The following is an 18068-nucleotide window of genomic DNA, read 5'->3' on the forward strand; positions in this document are numbered from 1 at the left end:
TATATAACAGTTTACTTTTATACATTTGATAAAATGTACTTGCTAATAACACTTGTAGTTTTCCTGACTTTAAAATCAGACAGATTTTTGAAGGTATGATTTTATAAGGAACCATGTTTAAAAATGAACGTGTCCTAGATCTTCATAAAATGAAATATGTTCTTACACAAACCTTAATGGATATCAGTCTAATCACTTTTAGGCTTTCCATTATCACAAAAACCTGTGAATAAGATTCAGCATGATCAGATACCTTGAAAAGCTCTCAGTTTTGATGTCTGGTGTTTCGAGTACGCGTTTAAGAAAACAAAATGGGCTGGAAAACAATATTTTGCATGGTTTAAAGGTCACATGCAACGTAAAACACAACTTTGCAGATTCTGATACCTTTCGGTATGGACTTACCGAAACAAATCGTCAAAAATGCAAATTCAACTTATAAAGTTGAAAAACAACGCAATGTAAAAAAACCGCGCGAAATCGGAGTTCAAACGTTTCACTAATTTTCCCCAGACTTTTCGGGGGAAAACTGGTTTCAACAGCTGGGCTGCTCTCATAGCACGTGCGCAGTGAAATAGGTTCGCGCAGTTTGGAAACGGGTTGTCCGGTGAATACTCGGTGACGGCTTTGGTGTGAGCTCCTCCACTTCATGTATCACTCTTGCTTGACAACGGTACAAGAATCTGTATCGAAACGTCGCACTCACGAAATAAAGAAGTTGTTATCCATAAAAACTTGTTCCATATTGTACGTCTCAACTTCTAAAATGCCACTCAAACAAATAGGTATGGTATTTGCACATGTCAGAAATTATACACATCCATAGAAATATCGTTTCCAACCTAATAGTTCTGCATATTCGACTTATGCCAATTGCCCATGTTTCATACTCGAGGGTTTTCGGGCACTGAGTAGGAAGACCCCCGAGTATAAAACAGAGTAATATACTAAGCAGCAAAATAAACGTCAGTTTGGAATTTTTCTTTGCAGAAACACAAAACTGTAAACTCATTTAATGTTTTGATTGTATATATCCAACTTTACTTGAGCAAAGCCTTTCCTTCCCAAACTCAGAATGGAACCCAGGAAATGGTCTCAAAAACGCAACCTGATCTCGGAGATGGTACGGTGTTCTCCATGTTTTTCATGCAACCCTTGCTGCACGTGCTGTTCCCAAGGACCAGCCCTATAAAATGCACCCCCAAACCTGGTTGAAACATTCACATTACAAGGTCAGCAGGATGCCGCGACTCACGACAGCTCAGAGGAACCAGGGGCTGGGAAGTCTTGAAGCTGGCCACACTGCACAAGCCGTTGCCAATCACTTCTAGGTCAACGTTCGGACCATCTACAGACTGCAGCAACGTTTCCGGGCCACTAACACCACAAATGATCGCCCCCGTACTGGCAGACGAAGGGTGACCACAAGACGACAAGACCGCCATGTTGTGCGACAGCATGTACAGAATCCCTTCATGCAAGCATCCGAAACAGTACGGCAGACAGTGGGAACACACGGAAGACCAATCAGTACTGAAACATTACGCCGACGTCTTAACAGCGGGAACCTCCATTGCCGTAGACCATACCGTAAACCTATCCTCACCCCTTGTCATCGGCGTGAACGTCTACAGTTGGCCCTACAACACCAAAACAGGCGATACAGGCATTGGAGAACTGTTCTGTTTACAGATGAGAGTCGGTACTGCATATCAACTGCAGATGACAGAACAAGAATATGGCGACGATGTGGCCTGCGTTACTCAGACCAATGTGTTATGGAAGGAGACTCATGGGGAGGTGCAAGCATCATGGTATGGGGTGGAATAGGCATGAACCAGAGAATGGGTCCTGTGGTGTCCCAGAACCTTGGTCCAGGGAGAGGAGGCGGCCTGACAGCGGTGCGCTACATCGACCAAGCTCTCAGACCCCACGTCATACCACATTTCGCACGTTACCGGAACAACATTTTCCAGCATGATTACGCCCGGGCCCATACTGCCAGAGCTACACGGGACTTCCTACAGCAGAACGGTGTCAACATTATGCAGTGGCCAGCCCTTAGTCCCGATTTAAACCCAGTTGAACATCTTTGGGATGAAATTCAGAGAAGACTGAATAATGTCATACCAAGGCCGATCGGCGAACACAGCCGAGTTATTGCGCCAGGCCTTTCTCAGAGTGTGGTTCAATAGCCTTCATCAATCGATTGCCACCCATGAAGGGCCACCTCCTCGTGGTGGGTGCTGGGTCACGCTAAGCGCCTTTCAACCCCCCCGTTGTGGACCCGGGGGGGATATTTTGGTCCACCAACCCGTTTGCCGTGGGTTGCACCCCTGTGTCGGTGGAGGACGGGAGGCTGGTGGTTGAGGGCACTGGTTCCAGGAACAGTGGCCCTTTGCCCAACACACCACTTTGCCCCTTACTTCACCTAGACGGGTGGTAGAACTGGCCCGGTTCTATCAATCGGCTGGTCACGCCAAGCCCTGTGCATTAATTATATGTAATTGCACAAAATCTGATTTGGACTTTTTTGAAATTTTGGTCTTGGCACCCTTCGTTTATTTACACTAATCGACTTTGTATTATGTTTATCATGAACTTTGCCTAGAGTCTTAATGCCCAGAAGGCGGTGGCTCGTGGGATTTATCTGTTCTAGATATTTACTGCTTGAGTATACCCTCCTAGTATCCTTGGTGCCGTCTGCTGGAGATCCACAGACATGAGGCATCGTCCTTGTTGACACTCCATGGTGGGTGGGGAGCTAGGAGGGTGAATCATATATATTTCTATCATGGCACCCCCACTCAAAAAACGTTCCCACGAGTCTGATGATTCGTTCTCGTCGGAAGATGAGACTCCCGTAGCTCTCATCAACAGTGAAAATTGGCCACGTTTTGTTGTCATGACAACACCTGATGGTGGTCCTCTAAGGCTAAACCCCTTTGCTGTAGCTAAGGGTATTGAAGGTTTGGCCGGTGAGGTAAAAGACATCAAGAAACTGCGATCTGGTTCTCTGCTCATTGAGTGTAGGAAACAGATCCAATCACAAATCCTGCTCTCAGCCAAATCTCTAGCCAATATTCCCGTTGAGGTTTCTCCTCACCGATCATTAAATAGTTCTAAAGGCATCGTCCGTGACATTGGACGTTGCCTTTCTGATATGACTGAAACTGACATTGTTACAGAATTGGGTTCTCAAGGTGTGACAAGTGTAAAACGTTTCACTTTCAAAAAGAATGATCAAATCACAAACACCAATACATATCTGTTTACTTTTGCCTCCCCATACATCCAAAATCACTAAAAGCTGGGTACTGCAACTTGAGGGTTGATACATTTATCCCTAATCCCTTGAGATGCTACAGATGTCAAAAATATGGCCACGGTTCTAAATCGTGCCATAATCAAGCAACTTGTCATCGGTGTGCAGGATCCTGCGACAATTCTAACGTTTGTGACAAACCTCCCGTATGTGTCAATTGTTCTGGTTGTCATCCCTCCTCCTCTAAGGAATGCCCTACCTGGAAGCTTCAATCCAAGATATCACAGATGAAGCATGAACGCAACATTACCTTCGCTGAAGCAAAACAGATTGTTCTTGCACAAGAACAATCAGGCCCGTCATACTCTGCTGCTGTTTCAGCTTCTCTTCCGGTTTCCAAACTTCACACTGTTTCATGCAATTCAGTAGGATGTCAGACCGATTACACGTGGGCAAAGACGTCTGCACCTACATTGCTATCTGTCGAAATCCAGGCAAAGCCACTTCAAAAGACCGCCAGTGCACAAACCACATCTCACTCAAATACAGTCGTTCAACCCAAAGTATCGTGTGAGAAGGATCCATCTAAATCACAGAAACCATCATCTCAATTATCTCAATCAGAAAAAAATGTGAAACAACCAGCAAAGAACAAAACCAAAACGAGCAGTGAAACGTTTAAAAAGAATCAGAGTAATAGAACCCCAAAAGGGACAAACAACCAGATCCAGATGTTTAACAACTTTGGGTCTCTTGAAGACATGGATGTGTCCGACCATAGCCATGGTAGGACACATAACTTGTCGCCCTCACGGAAGGTGAGGGGTAGATCTCCCGTTCACCCTCCGAAGGAATGATATCTTCGCCTATAATACAGTGGAATTGTAGAGGAATTAGGACTAATTTGAACGATTTACATTTATTAGTCCAAGATCTTAAACCGTCAGCATTTTGCCTGCAAGAGACTTATCTGAAACAGGCAGATAATTTTGAACTACGTCAGTTTAATGCATATCATTATTTTTCTCCTCCGGGCGATAGAGCCACTGGTGGATCATCTATCCTGGTGAGGAACAATGTTATCCATAGCCCAGTTCGACTTAACACCAATCTCCAAGTCATTGCCGTTCGGCTTACATTACAGGTCGCTTTTACTTTGTGCTCTTTGTACATCCCACCTTCATCAGCCGTTCAACTTACAGATCTCCAAGCTCTCTATGATCAACTCCCCTAAACCTTGTTTAATCATGGGCGATTTAAATGGCCACAATCCACTATCGGGTGGTACTAATACAAACACCAAAGGTAAAATACTGGAGGATTTCATTTCAAATAATGACTTATGCATTTATAATGATGGTACATGCACTTATTTACATCCGGGCACAGGAACTTATTCAGCTCTTGATTTGTCTATTACTGATTCCAACTTACTGAGTGAATTCGAATGGTCAGTCCATGACGACCTCTGTGGAAGTGACCATTTCCCAACACTACTAACACCCGTGAATCCATCTGATGTTACTCCATCATCAAGATGGAATTTTAAAAAAGGCTAACTGGCCTTTATATGCAACTCTCTGTGCTGACAAACTGAAACCTGAACTTTTTAATGATATTCCTGATGCCATAAAATGTTTTTCAGATGAACTAAATAATATAGCTGACGAGTGTATCCCAAAGTCCTCTGCAATTCCTCATGTACGAAAACCATGGTTCACCAATGACTGCAAACAGGCTAGGAAGGCACGGAAGAAAGCCGAGCACTATTTCCGTCGCCATCCTATGGTCCACAATTTGGACAAATATAAAATTTTAAACGCCAAAGCACGACGTACTTTCAAGCAAAGTAAACGCCTATCTTGGCGAAATTATATATCAAAAATTAATTCTCGCACACCTATATCCAAGGTGTGGAATATGATCCAGAAGATCAAGGGTAAGGGCTCTAAGTCTAGCATTCACCATCTCAAAGATGGAAACGAATTACTTACTATTAAATCTGATATTGCTAATAAACTTGGTGAGACGTTGGCTAAGCATTCTTCCTCATCTAATTATGTACCTGAATTCCAAAAATATCAAATACAGCAAGAAAAGAAATCTCTTAATTTCAATTCAGATAATGGGGAAGACTACAATGAAACCTTTTCGATACATGAGCTACATACTGCTCTTAGTCAGGCTCATGATACTGCTTCAGGGGTTGATAACATACATTATCAACTCCTGAAGCACTTACCTGAACCATGTTTAGAGACGCTCTTACACATTTTTGATGACATTTGGACATCTGGAAATTTTCCTTCCTCGTGGCGTGATGCTATTATTGTTCCCATACCTAAACCTGGACGGGATCATACAGATCCCTCAAATTATAGACCAATCTCACTCACTAGCTGCGTTTGCAAAACCATGGAACGCATGATCAACAATCGACTTGTTTGGTACTTGGAAACCAATAACCTTATAACTAATATACAATGTGGTTTCCGTAAAAACCGTAGTACCATCGATCATTTAGTGCGTTTAGAATCTTTTGTAAAAAATGCCATAATTAATAAACAACATGCAGTGTCGATTTTTTTTGATTTAGAAAAAGCATATGACACTACATGGAAACATGGTATTTTAAGAGATTTACACGATTTTGGATTGAGAGGCCGTTTGCCTCAATTTATATCCAAGTTTTTAGCTGTCAGGCAATTTCAAGTCCGCGTGGGTTCTACCCTGTCTGACCATTATAATCAGGATCAGGGTGTCCCACAAGGCAGTATTTTGTCTGTCACACTTTTTAGCATCAAGATCAACAGTTTATCCAAGGTTTTAAACGATTCAATTGATGGCTCACTTTTTGTGGATGATTTTAATATTTCTTGTCGTGGTAAGAATATGCATACTATTGAACGGCAATTGCAGTTGTGTTTAAATAAAATACATAAATGGTGTCTTGAAAACGGTTTTAAATTTTCCAAATCAAAAACTAATTGTCTACACTTTTGTAGAAAATATAAGCCTCATAAAGACCCCGGAACTATCTCTAAATGGCACTCCTATCAAAGTTGTGAAGGAGGCCAAGTTCTTGGGTATTATTTTTGACTCACACTTAACGTTTCTACCACATATTAAAGCACTTAAAACTAAATGCCTGAAGGCACTTGACTTGTTGAAAGTTGTTTCCAATTCTAAGTGGGGAGGGGATCAATCTACGCTCCTACACCTTTACAGATCACTGGTCCGCTCGAAGCTTGATTATGGCTCCATCGTATATGGTGGAGCCTGCAAAAGCAACCTAAAACTACTGGATTCAGTCCATCACCAAGGCCTGAGGCTTTGTCTTGGGTCTTTTAGAACCTCTCCTGTTGACAGTCTTTACGTCGAGGCAGATGAACCTTCTCTTAACCAGCGCCGTATAAAATTATCTTTACAATATATTACAAAATTATATTCAAACGAGTCTAATCCTGCATTTCACTGTGTCTTTAATCCTCTTTATGAGCAGTTGTACAACAAAAAGCCTTCTGTTGTTCCGCCTCTTGGGCACAGAATTAAACCATTCCTTTCTGCTGCTGGCATTGAGCTGGAGAATATATCTCCTTCTCATCTTCTTTCTTCTCCTCCTTGGCAATTGGTGAGGCCAGAAGTTGACTTAACATTAACCACATTTAAAAAAATCCGAAACTAATGATTTACAATATAAACAAGAATTTAGTCAATTAAGAAATAAATATAATACCTATAAATCCTTATATACAGATGGATCCAAGGATGGTGGCGCGGTTGCTTGTGCCACTGTCATTGGGTCCAAAACAATATCTTCCAGACTACCCAATGACAGTTCAATTTTCACAGCAGAAGCAAACGCCATCTTAACAGCTCTTAAATATATTAATAAACACCGTAAATATAAACAATATATAATCTTTTCTGACTCTCTATCTTGCCTTCAGGCGATTAAAAATCTATCTTGCAAACATCCACTTTTAATTGAAATAATTGAATTATATAATGATCTTGCTACTGGCCAATGCGACATCGTCTTTTGTTGGTTACCCAGCCACGTTGGCATTTCTGGGAACACGATGGCTGATATTGCTGCTAAGGCAGCCCTCAACAAATCTGTGACATCACTTCTTATCCCATACTCTGATTGTAAAGCCAGCATTAGAACTTACATCCGCGATCTAATGCAGAAGAAGTGGGACACCCAAGTAGGTATTAATAAATTACATGCAATAAAACCCTATATTGGTTACACCTACTTGGGTTGTCAGTCCAGATTTGAAGAGGTCATCATACGACGATGTCGTATTGGCCACACAAGATATTCTCATGAGTACCTATTAAAAGGTGAGGATCCTCCGTTCTGTATCCCTTGTGATGAAAGAATCACAGTCAAGCATGTCTTGCTTGACTGCATTGAATATTCCATCACAAGGGATAAGTATTTTAATGTCAAAACATTGAAGGATCTTTTTAATAATGTTAGTTCTCATTTAGTTATTGCCTTTTTAAAAGAATTAGATTTGTTAAGTGATTTGTAAATAGATATATATTTTATTATTGGTAGTTTGAATTAGTAACATAGATTGTTAGTGGCTGTATCCTCGAGGGGGGTTAAAGTACTGTAAACGTATTGTCCTCCTGAGAGGGTACGTAAGTCCCAAAACATTCAAAGTCAATTTCAACTTTCCGTTTTTTAATTGTAGAATATTTGTAATTTTAATGTATGGCTAGATATGCCTTAATTGCTAACGGCTGAGGGGATGATATAAATCCAGCTAGGGCCCATGCAGGAAGCAAATGTACTGTAAGTCCCCATGGTCCCTAGTATGGTGATCTACCTTCAGTTGTTAGCGATCTATAGCCCATTTTTAGATTGTGTTGTCCCCTATGGTTAAAATGTTTTAGATTCAATTACTAGTTTTACATATATATATCTGTGATACTCTAGTTGCTTTACTGTCCTTCGATGACAGGTTTTTATAATATATACATATTCCATTACAATGTAAAATGTTCTCGTCACGATATGGCTGAAATATTGCCGATGTGACGTTAAATATTAACTCACTCACTCATCAATCGATTGGTGCACTCCATGCATAGACGCTGTGCTGTAGCTATTGCCGCTCGTGGTAGTCACACTAGGTAGATACTGGAGTCAAGACTCTGAATTGACAGTAAACGTTCACGTAATGTCTTGGAATTGTGCTGAGTTATTCATTGATGTATCAAGATATTGTACACAAAAATGTTTTTGATCCGCTTATTATGTCCATTTCTGTAATGATTTGATTACAGTGCCCATCTAATTTTGAATTCGTACTGACGGTTGTTTTTGCTGCTGAGTACATATCGTTATCATTTTTCCAGGGGTTACTAAAAGTTTCTACATCAAGAATGTCAATTAAGTCTTCAATCAGTCTGTCTCTTCCATACTGCGTTTCATTACAATAAAGAAATACATGTTTAACAATGTCATAGGCAAACGTACCACAAAGACATTCATGAGATTGAATTGCGTAAGTGCTGATATGTAATAGTATTGCAATATAAAAAAAATCTTTATTCTAACGTAAGATACCATAACCTGCTCGGACAGTTTTCATAAGTAAGATGATACCGTGCTAAAGCTGAGAGAAAGTTCTGAGATAATATATACTACCCATCAAAAGTTTAGACTCACTAGTGTAAATGTAGCCACTTATTTCAGTCAACTGACCTAAACTAGATTTTGCAAAATATTCTATACAGTTTAAAGATACTTTTTACACATGAACTGATGTATTGTAAAACAAATTTGTAACGTTGAAAAGATTAGTGTACTGAGTTCAATAAATGATGAAACTTAGTGAAAATTGGTCAATTCTTAACAAAACTTTACACCAAAACGCAGCTGTTCACATGCTCGATATTTGCACATGCTTTTCAGCAATTTGACGCATAATCCTCGTGCAGTTTATCTGCATAAGGTTTGCAGTAGGTTCCCCTAAGTTGGTGGAGGAATTCAGCTTCGATGTAACCACATATATATACATAACATGTAATGAGTGCTTTAAGTGAGTCTAAACTTTTGATGGGTAGTATATTTGTTGTCTGCTTCATGAATAACAGTTTAAACTGATGGTTGTACAAAATGTCACTACTGTTATTGAGTCACTACCATAACAATTAGTGCAAATGTCGGTACCATGACATTATCAATTTCCTTATTTAATTAAACTTCATTTATCTGTTTATGCCTGAATTTGGCAGTGCAAGCATGTTTGGTAGTAGAGCTTGAAGTAAGCATAATACAATTCACATTCTCATTTTGAATTTTTTTACTGCATATCACTTTATATTTGCAAATCAGAATTAAAAGGCATTTTTTTGCTTGTTGGCCCATTTTAAGCAATAAATATAAAATTTCAAAACTCATTAGCCATGTTATATTGTAAAACTACACTTTTGAATATTCATGTACATTAAATATACGTTAAGCTTGCATAATTTATGTTTTGTATATTCAGAATAATATGAACGCAATTAACAATATTTCAAGGTGAAACAAGAAAACAAAGTTTACATGTTTTTGCCTACATGAAATATGCACGAATTGATATTATATATTTCAGATTTATTAACTGGCTACTCTTTTCTCTACTAAAATCTCTACTCTGCTAAGTGACTATTAACTATTTTATTACTAAAAAAACCACCTTCGGTGGTACAAGAGCATATATTCATGTACAGTTCATATGCATGCGTCTTAGATAGACAACTGAATGCAATAGATGATTCTTTATACGTATGTACAGTTCCCTATACATAAATAAGTGCATATATTAACAGGTAGATAAATACAAACGCTATTAAAGACTGGCTAACATTTTTTGCAACTGTATGATAAAATTTGACAAAATTTCTTATATCTAGTAGGAGTCGGCGAAAGAACAAAGACTAATTTAGATGTGTTGTTGAGACATTTTGTGGTGGGTATATATTGTTCAGGATATGAATTTAGTGCTGGACATTTAAGAATACAGAGTAATTCATCACCGATTACATTTAAGTTACAAAGTGTACAATATCTTTCATCCTTAGTCAGGTGATGTATCATTATCTGTTGTTTCAGTTCAGCGCACTTCCCGGGCTATCCTATTACCCGAAAAGGGGTTATGAGGAGTTGTAGTTTTAACAGTGTGTGGTAGTATTGGGATGTGGAAGTTTTGGGATATAACCCATCCAGACCACAGCCGCAACAAATAAACTGTAATAAATACGATCTAATTAACGCCTATTACCATCCTGTCACGGTCACGTGACTACCCTTCAAAAAATCATTTCGGCTTGTCAATTCAGTTACTATTAGTAAAAATACCTGATCTATGCCACCAACCAAAATCGTAATTAAAGATCTATTATATGTTTTCGAAAATCGCAAAAGAATTCCAGTATTGATCAATGAAGTTTCCACTATAAAAAGAGGTCAGTGATTTCCCATCAACACTCTTGACCTCACAATAAATATTGAAACATCTCATTGACGACTGATCATTGACTTAAATAATTCTCCAATGTATTTTTAAGGTAAGCTCTTTTGTACAACTCTATTAATTAAATCAGATAATGTCATGACTGACTATTTTTTAATAGAAAGTGGCAATATGATGTATACAGTGTATTTGCATGAACTTTGTCATGCATACTATCTCAGTCGTTATTGAATATGTAAGTGAAAAACATGTATTGTCATGATTAGTTGTGCCTATATTGCACTCATGCATCGACCCATTAGATGGATTGTTGCATCACTAATATGCTGATTGTGAATTAATATGAATAACTGGTTCAATGGCAAATATCATTTATTTAATATGATTTACATAAGGACAGCTGAGGTATAACTGAGATATGTGTTAAATATAATTTATATGAATGATTCCCGAATGATTATTGTATAATGCTAGGTTGAAAGAAAAAATATTGTATCTTATACATACAAGCTCTACCAATGACAAACTAATTCCCCATCAAAACATCTATATAAGATTATTAGTTTGAGATCTTTTGTGTACATGTTTTAATGTACAACAAACTTGAGCTCACAAAATTATTGAAACATCTCCTTGACTGATCACTGACCAAAGGAATATTCCATTCTATTTTGGGGATTAAAACTTGCTGTCCTGTAACAACCCGGATAAAAGTATGGGTTTTTCGCTAGTTGTGCTGTGCTCCGTTTGTTTTGGGCGGTGGGGTAGCCTAGTGGTTACAGCATTGGCTCGTCACGCCGAAGACCCGGGTTCGAATCCCCACATGGGCACAATGTGTGAAGCCCATTTCTGGTGTCCCCCGCCGTGATGTTGCTGGAATATTGCTAATAGCGGCGTGAAACCAAACTCAGTCACCAGTCAGTCCGTTCGTTTTAACTCTTCACTGAGCTTGTCCCACGTATTGGTACAACATGATTGATCACGTGGAACCTATTCCCGTGAATCGAATAACACAAACAACTCGTTTCAAAGGTAAACGTTACGATACCAATGTACATGTACCAAGACAAACAGATCCAATATTTCAGTAACAGGAATAGTTGAAATAATATTTTCACTTTGTTTCAGATGAGTTTCAAGTTTAAAAAATTAACGGCTCTGGCAGTTTTCGTTCTAGCGGCAGGGTTGCTGTATTTATCGTGGAATGGCGTTGAGAAGTAAGTACCGTATTTCCTCTAAGTTCAAGTTAGTGTTTGTTTCACACAAATAATCAGCTTTGCGTTTGGAGATTGCTTTTATATTGCATAAATCTGTATAATTCGCCTCGACATTTCATCAACACGGAGAATGCGCCACCAATTAAACGAAAGAAACATCGTTATTTGCGATAGTGAATCAGATAACTATCGAGTCGATATCATAAAGTACTACTCCCACCCGGTTCAGTGCTGGAAGAGGTGTGAGACAACATACCCATTTGAAAATCAAGGAAAGGATAGTAACGAAAGGTGGCTGCATGCGATTAGCAATGACCTAGACCTTTTCAATAACTCAAGGGCAGCTAATCTTAGGGCCTATTCCATTATGCTAAACCGGTTTTGGTTTCTGGAAAACCTTGCACTCGATTATGTCGAAACCTAAAACTGGGTTCTGAAACTTGGTCCCACTTTGGCCTCTTTGGTCGGTAAACTGAATGCACGGTGTATTTCATCAGAGGTGGGTTGAATGCACGGCCAGGTATGAAGGCGAACTTGCATTGACGCCCGGATATTTTAACCAGACAGGCGACCCCACGAAACGGAAATCATCATTTCAATGTTGCGGAATACTAATTATTGACTATTATCACTAGCGTTGAAACATAAGCAGTCACAAAAACTCTCACAAACACAAACAAACTGTTCATTTTCAGAATGTTAAATGTCCGACATATACATACATAAATATGACGTTTTTAAGAAGAAAGACAACGAAAACAGACAAATGAACAGGAATAACCCTTTGTAGGTCTTTAATTGCATTGGATCCCCGATCGCGTCATACTAAAAGACGTTAAAATATGGTACTTTTTGGTCCCTGCCTGGCGCTCGGCATTATTGGGTACAACAAGGACTGGTCGGCTCGGAGTCAGTATACTGTGAGTGGGGTATTCATGCTTCACTGCGGCATGGTATCTCAGTGGGCTAGCACTATAAAACCAGCTTAAGTCTGGGCTAGTACAAGCAGCCGCATATACACATACACACCTTATGCAAGTCGTCATATGAGCGAAACATTCTCAAGCACGAAGTAAAACACAATTTCACCTCACCTCACCTTTAATTGCATTGGAATCCAACTGAGCAAGGCACAGTGCAGACGATGGTATTAAGGTACTCTGCAGCTGTGGTCTCTATGTAGTCGAGTCTATCTTAGTCCTAAAATATGTGAGACAAAGGACAGATTACACTTAACATTAAGCTGGGAGATACCTATTTATGTTTTCTATTCGATAGGTTTCAGATCGCTCCAGAACACGTGCAACCAGGAAAAGGACATAAGGACCAATTACAACTCAACCTAAAACATGTGAAGACAGAAAGCGAAATCCTGAATAATGCCAACTTTAAAGATTCAAATCGTCATGCTTCAGGAAAGTTCTCAAAGTTATTCCTGATTGACAAACAGCATGTCTATGGACTTAATGAAGCAGTCAATGTCAAGATAGTGTTAAAGGATCGCAAAAATAGACCAAAAGCTCGAGGAGGAGATATGCTGGCTGTGTGGATGAAAGACAGAAGCAGAAGCGCTTCTTCCGCTGGATATGTTATTGACCACGACAATGGGACATATACGGGTGTTCTGCGCACCATGTGGACTGGGCGAGCTGTGATATATGTGGCAATATTGTCATCCAGAGAAAGGATGGCTTTTATATATAACACATTTAGAACCGGATTTTTTGGAAAGCATATTTATTGCTTGTTTGATGCAGGAAACCAAACAGAGACTACTGAGGGGTATTTGGATGAACGGTTTCACAAAAAGGCGCCCATTTGTAATTTGACTGCTGAAAATTGGGGTGTTCCGTTTTATTGTAGCAAACCTGAAAAACTTGGATTTGAGTGTCACCATTGGACTAGAGTTAACACAGTTCATTTTGTGCCAGTACCTACGGAGGTTGATACAAGTTGGTATAGATCGTAAGTAGTTATGTGATCCATGCTTTGAACGTGTTTTTGTGAGAAGGAGAGAATCCATTTTTCGTTCGTACGTGGTTGCACTTGTGTTCCAGGGACCGTAATGCCTTTTTCGGAACTGTGCAATTCCCAAAACCTGTTGAGATTTGGTTCGAATTCAATATTCGGGATGCTTATTCTGCTTGAGCTGTTACGAGTATGAGCACTCGTGGAGATAGGCGTTTGGTTGCAACATCGAGCACGGCATAGTGACAGACAAAGGAACGCATTTAATTGGATCCTTGATTTGAATCCATCATCATTCAAAAGACACAGCACATTGGCGCCACAATCAACTGGTCCAACTGTGGCCCCTGTATGACAATTAGTCCAGTTTCTTTTTGCAAAACTGTCAGACTTACTTTGACTCGGAAACATGTTATCTTTATAAATTGTTTTGATTGATGTGATTTTCTTAAACCACTTACCATATGTGAAGACACTTAGACAGATCCGTTAGCTTTACGAACATCACGGGTGACTAATAATCTGAGATCACATTGGAGAAACTATATGTAAGCCTCATGCTAAAAGCCAGAATTCAATTTAACAAATGAGCAAAATGATCGAAAGGGGTTTTGGAGTGTTCAGTGATGTGTGCTTAATTGATCATTTAGGCTAAACACACTCACTCACTCAGGCTTTTGACCTAAATGACATATTGTATTTGGGGGCGGTGGGGTAGCCTAATGGTTAAAGGGTGGGCTCGTCACGCCGAAGATCCGGGTTCGAATCCCCACATGGGCACAATGTGTGAAGCCCATTTCTGGTGTCCCCCGCCGTGATGTTGCTGGAATATGACTAAAAGCGGCGTAAAACTTAACTCAGTCAGTCATTTTGTATTTGAGTTTTAAACCATTTAATGTCTTGTTTGTAGATTAATTCATAATATACATTACTTTATCATTTCAGATGTGCCTTTGAGAAATTGCAGGATTGGACCTATATACGTATTTCGTCTGGTAAGTATTTTTTCCTTTTTACAGAAACACACACTCACACACATGAACTAACACAAAACAAGTATATAAAAACTATATACAAGACACACACAACATGCTACATGATGTGGAAGGAGCAAGCAGTATATGGCTCATGTAAGTCAAAAGAGTTATGAAATATTAGAGCTTTCAAATTAACACAATCAAAGAAATACTACTATGGACCTCAAGACACGTGGCCGGCTTTCGTAAACATGTTTAAACACTTGTGTCAAGGCTCACGGAGAAGCTACACTGGCCTTCCAACCATAAACCCCACCATCTTTTAACTCACCAACCCAAACATCAGTTGACCTCAACCATTCTCAACCCTCACCTGAACCTTAATTGACCTTAAATAACCTCAAACACTCCAGTTATTTTGTCATATCCATGAGATTTTGTTGATAATATGTGAGAATGCTTTGCAAATCAACTTCCCATCTATGCCCCACCACCCTCCCTGAACATGGAGTGGTCGGGACATTGTCCTTCTTATTTTATTTGCAATTACGATGGATTATCAATACATTCTTTCAATATTTCAGTGAAAGCTAGGGCAGTGTCTTCATCAACTCCATGTGGAAAGACACAGTTTCGTGACAGCTGGGTGACACCTTCCCCCGTTGGCTTCTACTACAACTCAACATGGAGACAACGTGGGTGTTTCAACATTATATCAAAAATGACTATAACCAATGCTTGACCAACAGGTCACTGAGAATGTTTGGCGACTCGACTGTCAGACAGTTTTTTACAGTCTTGTGCAAAACTCTGAATCTTAAAATGAGAACAGGACCCTGGTTTCTTGGACAGAAATTAACCTCACACAAACAGTACTACTACATGGAGGCCCATGAAGAAAGGCACAACTATACTGTTGCTTGGATTCCCCATGGTCTCCCGATGTCCTATTTCAATGCCAATAGGACTGCGAGTAGACCGGTATTTGTCCGTTTAGATGAAATACCTTCAGGGTCAAGAGACATCATCGTCATCAATCTATACGCTCATTTCAACCTGTTTCCTGTGCACATGTTTAGGGATCAAATGAAACGCACGCGGATTTCAATACAGAAACTATTGATACGATCTCCTGATATTAAAATAGCTATTAAAGGACCCCACAATTACATACATCCCGTAAGCAATCATACTCTTGGTGGGTTGTGGGGACCTATATACCAAAACATCATCAAACAGGAGTTTGTTACTTTGTATGACCGGGTGTTTTATCTCGATGTCTGGGACATGACAATTGCTGTTGAGAGTTCTAATGTTCATCCGAATGAACATGTTGTGAATACGATGATTCGCACATTTCTTGGATATCTCTGTGTTGAATAAAGAACTGATACCACAGACAGAACAGTCTACCCATGTTATCTATTTCTTGGATATCTCTGTGTCGAATAAAGAACATATACCACAGACAGAACGGTCAATCATCCATGTCATCTATTTCTTGGATAGTTCTGTGTCGAATAAAGAACATATACCACAGACAGAACAGTCTACCCATGTCAACTATTTCTTTGATAGTTATGTGTCGCATAAAGAACATATACCACAGACAGAACAGTCTACCCATGTCAACTATTTCTTTGATATCTCTGTGTCGAATAAAGAACATATACCACAGACAGAACAGTCTATCCATGTCATCTATTTGTGGATAGCTCTGTGTCGAATAAAGAACTCATACCACAGACAATAAACCACAATAAAAAAAACAATACTACAGACAGGGCGGTCAGTCGTCCATGTCATCAATTTATTGGTTATCTCCGTGTCGAACATAGAACTCATACCACAGACATAACGGTCTAACCATGTCAACTATTTCTTTGATAGCTCTGTGTCGAATAAAAAACATATACCACAGACAGAACAGTCTATTCATGTCATCTATTTCCTGGATAGCTCTGTGCCGAACAAAGAATTTATACCACAGACAAAACGGTCAATTATCCATATTATCTATTTCTTGGAAAGCTCTGTGTCGAATAAAGAACTTATACCACCGAAAATACGGTCAATTATCCATGTCATCTTTTCCTTGGGTGACTCTGTGTCGAATAAAGAACTCATACCACAGACATAACGGTCTATCCATGTCAACTATTTCTTTGATATCTTAGTATCGAATAAAGAACATATACTGCTGACATAACTGCCAATGATCGTATTTCATTTTATAACCGTTTACTGATATTCATTTTCTGACAGATATCTGATGTGAGGATGTCCTCTGCAGAATGTTACATGATCTCTGGTTGATATGTGGTATGTTATTACCACATACCTAACCTCTAAATCTCGCACAAGCAGAAAACATTTAGAATTAGAAAGGATGTGTTTGTACAAAACAGTAACGACCTTTGTCATCAAGTAATTTGATATAGGTTTACGTGTCGCTATGAACCATACACATATGCATTGAACAAACTACGCATCGATAAAATCTGAAAAGAAAAGGTAGACAAATCACGATCCCGACAGTGCTTTCACGGCAGTAGCATTGCAATTATCTCCCTTTAACCACTTACATTATTCCTGATATCTCACTCATAACCCGTAGTCTCCACTTTATCATGGCTGCCACAGGAACACAAATATTATTGGTACAAATGCATTTCTGTTTCTTGGAACTTGGAAACGAAAGAATAATGTAAGACAGGGTACGTGTTTTGTAGTCAGGCGGGAGCGGAATAATATATATTAATTAATATTTTATGGCCTAAACTAGCGAATATGGTGTCGAGTAAAACTTCAGACATGCTCATTTTAGCCGAAGTGGTCGGTTAGAATTTTGTTTGAATGAATATGCTAGCCGTATATGATATCGTATCATGTAGAAACTCACTGGTCTGTGATTATTTCTATAACTGACGGTGTAGCTGCGAATTGATGCGGCTTTGAGCACTATTTTATCACTCACTGACGTTAATATATTTTCCAGCTTCCCGACACTTTTATTTTCACTTTTATTGGACATTCATATTCACAATTTCGTTATATTTAATATGTTAGGGATTTTTAAGCACATAGGAAATCGTAACAACGGCAGCGGACTTATATACTCTACACTTCGTGTATGTAAATTACATAGCATTTTCAAGCT

At 39.2% G+C, this 18068-nt stretch overlaps 1 protein-coding gene and 1 long non-coding RNA gene across 3 annotated transcripts in view; one reads left to right on the forward strand and one right to left on the reverse strand.

Annotated features, from left to right (window-relative positions):
* Positions 1–16589, forward strand: part of LOC124274889 (NXPE family member 3-like) — a 30709-nt gene extending 14120 nt beyond the window's left edge. For both annotated transcript variants that reach the window (XM_046710268.1, XM_046710261.1), the window contains exons 2-5: positions 11875–11963; positions 13242–13928; positions 14877–14926; positions 15493–16589. In XM_046710268.1, coding sequence (XP_046566224.1) covers positions 11875–11963; positions 13242–13928; positions 14877–14926; positions 15493–15650 — 984 coding nt within the window. In that variant the 3' untranslated portion in view covers positions 15651–16589. The remainder of the gene's footprint in view (positions 1–11874; positions 11964–13241; positions 13929–14876; positions 14927–15492) is intronic.
* The window catches only part of LOC124274920, a 44648-nt gene that overhangs the window by 21969 nt on the left and 4611 nt on the right, over positions 1–18068 (reverse strand). Inside the window, exon 2 of the long non-coding RNA XR_006898084.1 lies at positions 13063–13163. This is a non-coding gene — a long non-coding RNA (uncharacterized LOC124274920). The remainder of the gene's footprint in view (positions 1–13062; positions 13164–18068) is intronic.

This window comes from Haliotis rubra, unplaced genomic scaffold (assembly GCF_003918875.1).
Source record: "Haliotis rubra isolate DU_JTF1 unplaced genomic scaffold, ASM391887v1 Scf1042, whole genome shotgun sequence".
Lineage (NCBI taxonomy): Eukaryota > Metazoa > Mollusca > Gastropoda > Lepetellida > Haliotidae > Haliotis > Haliotis rubra.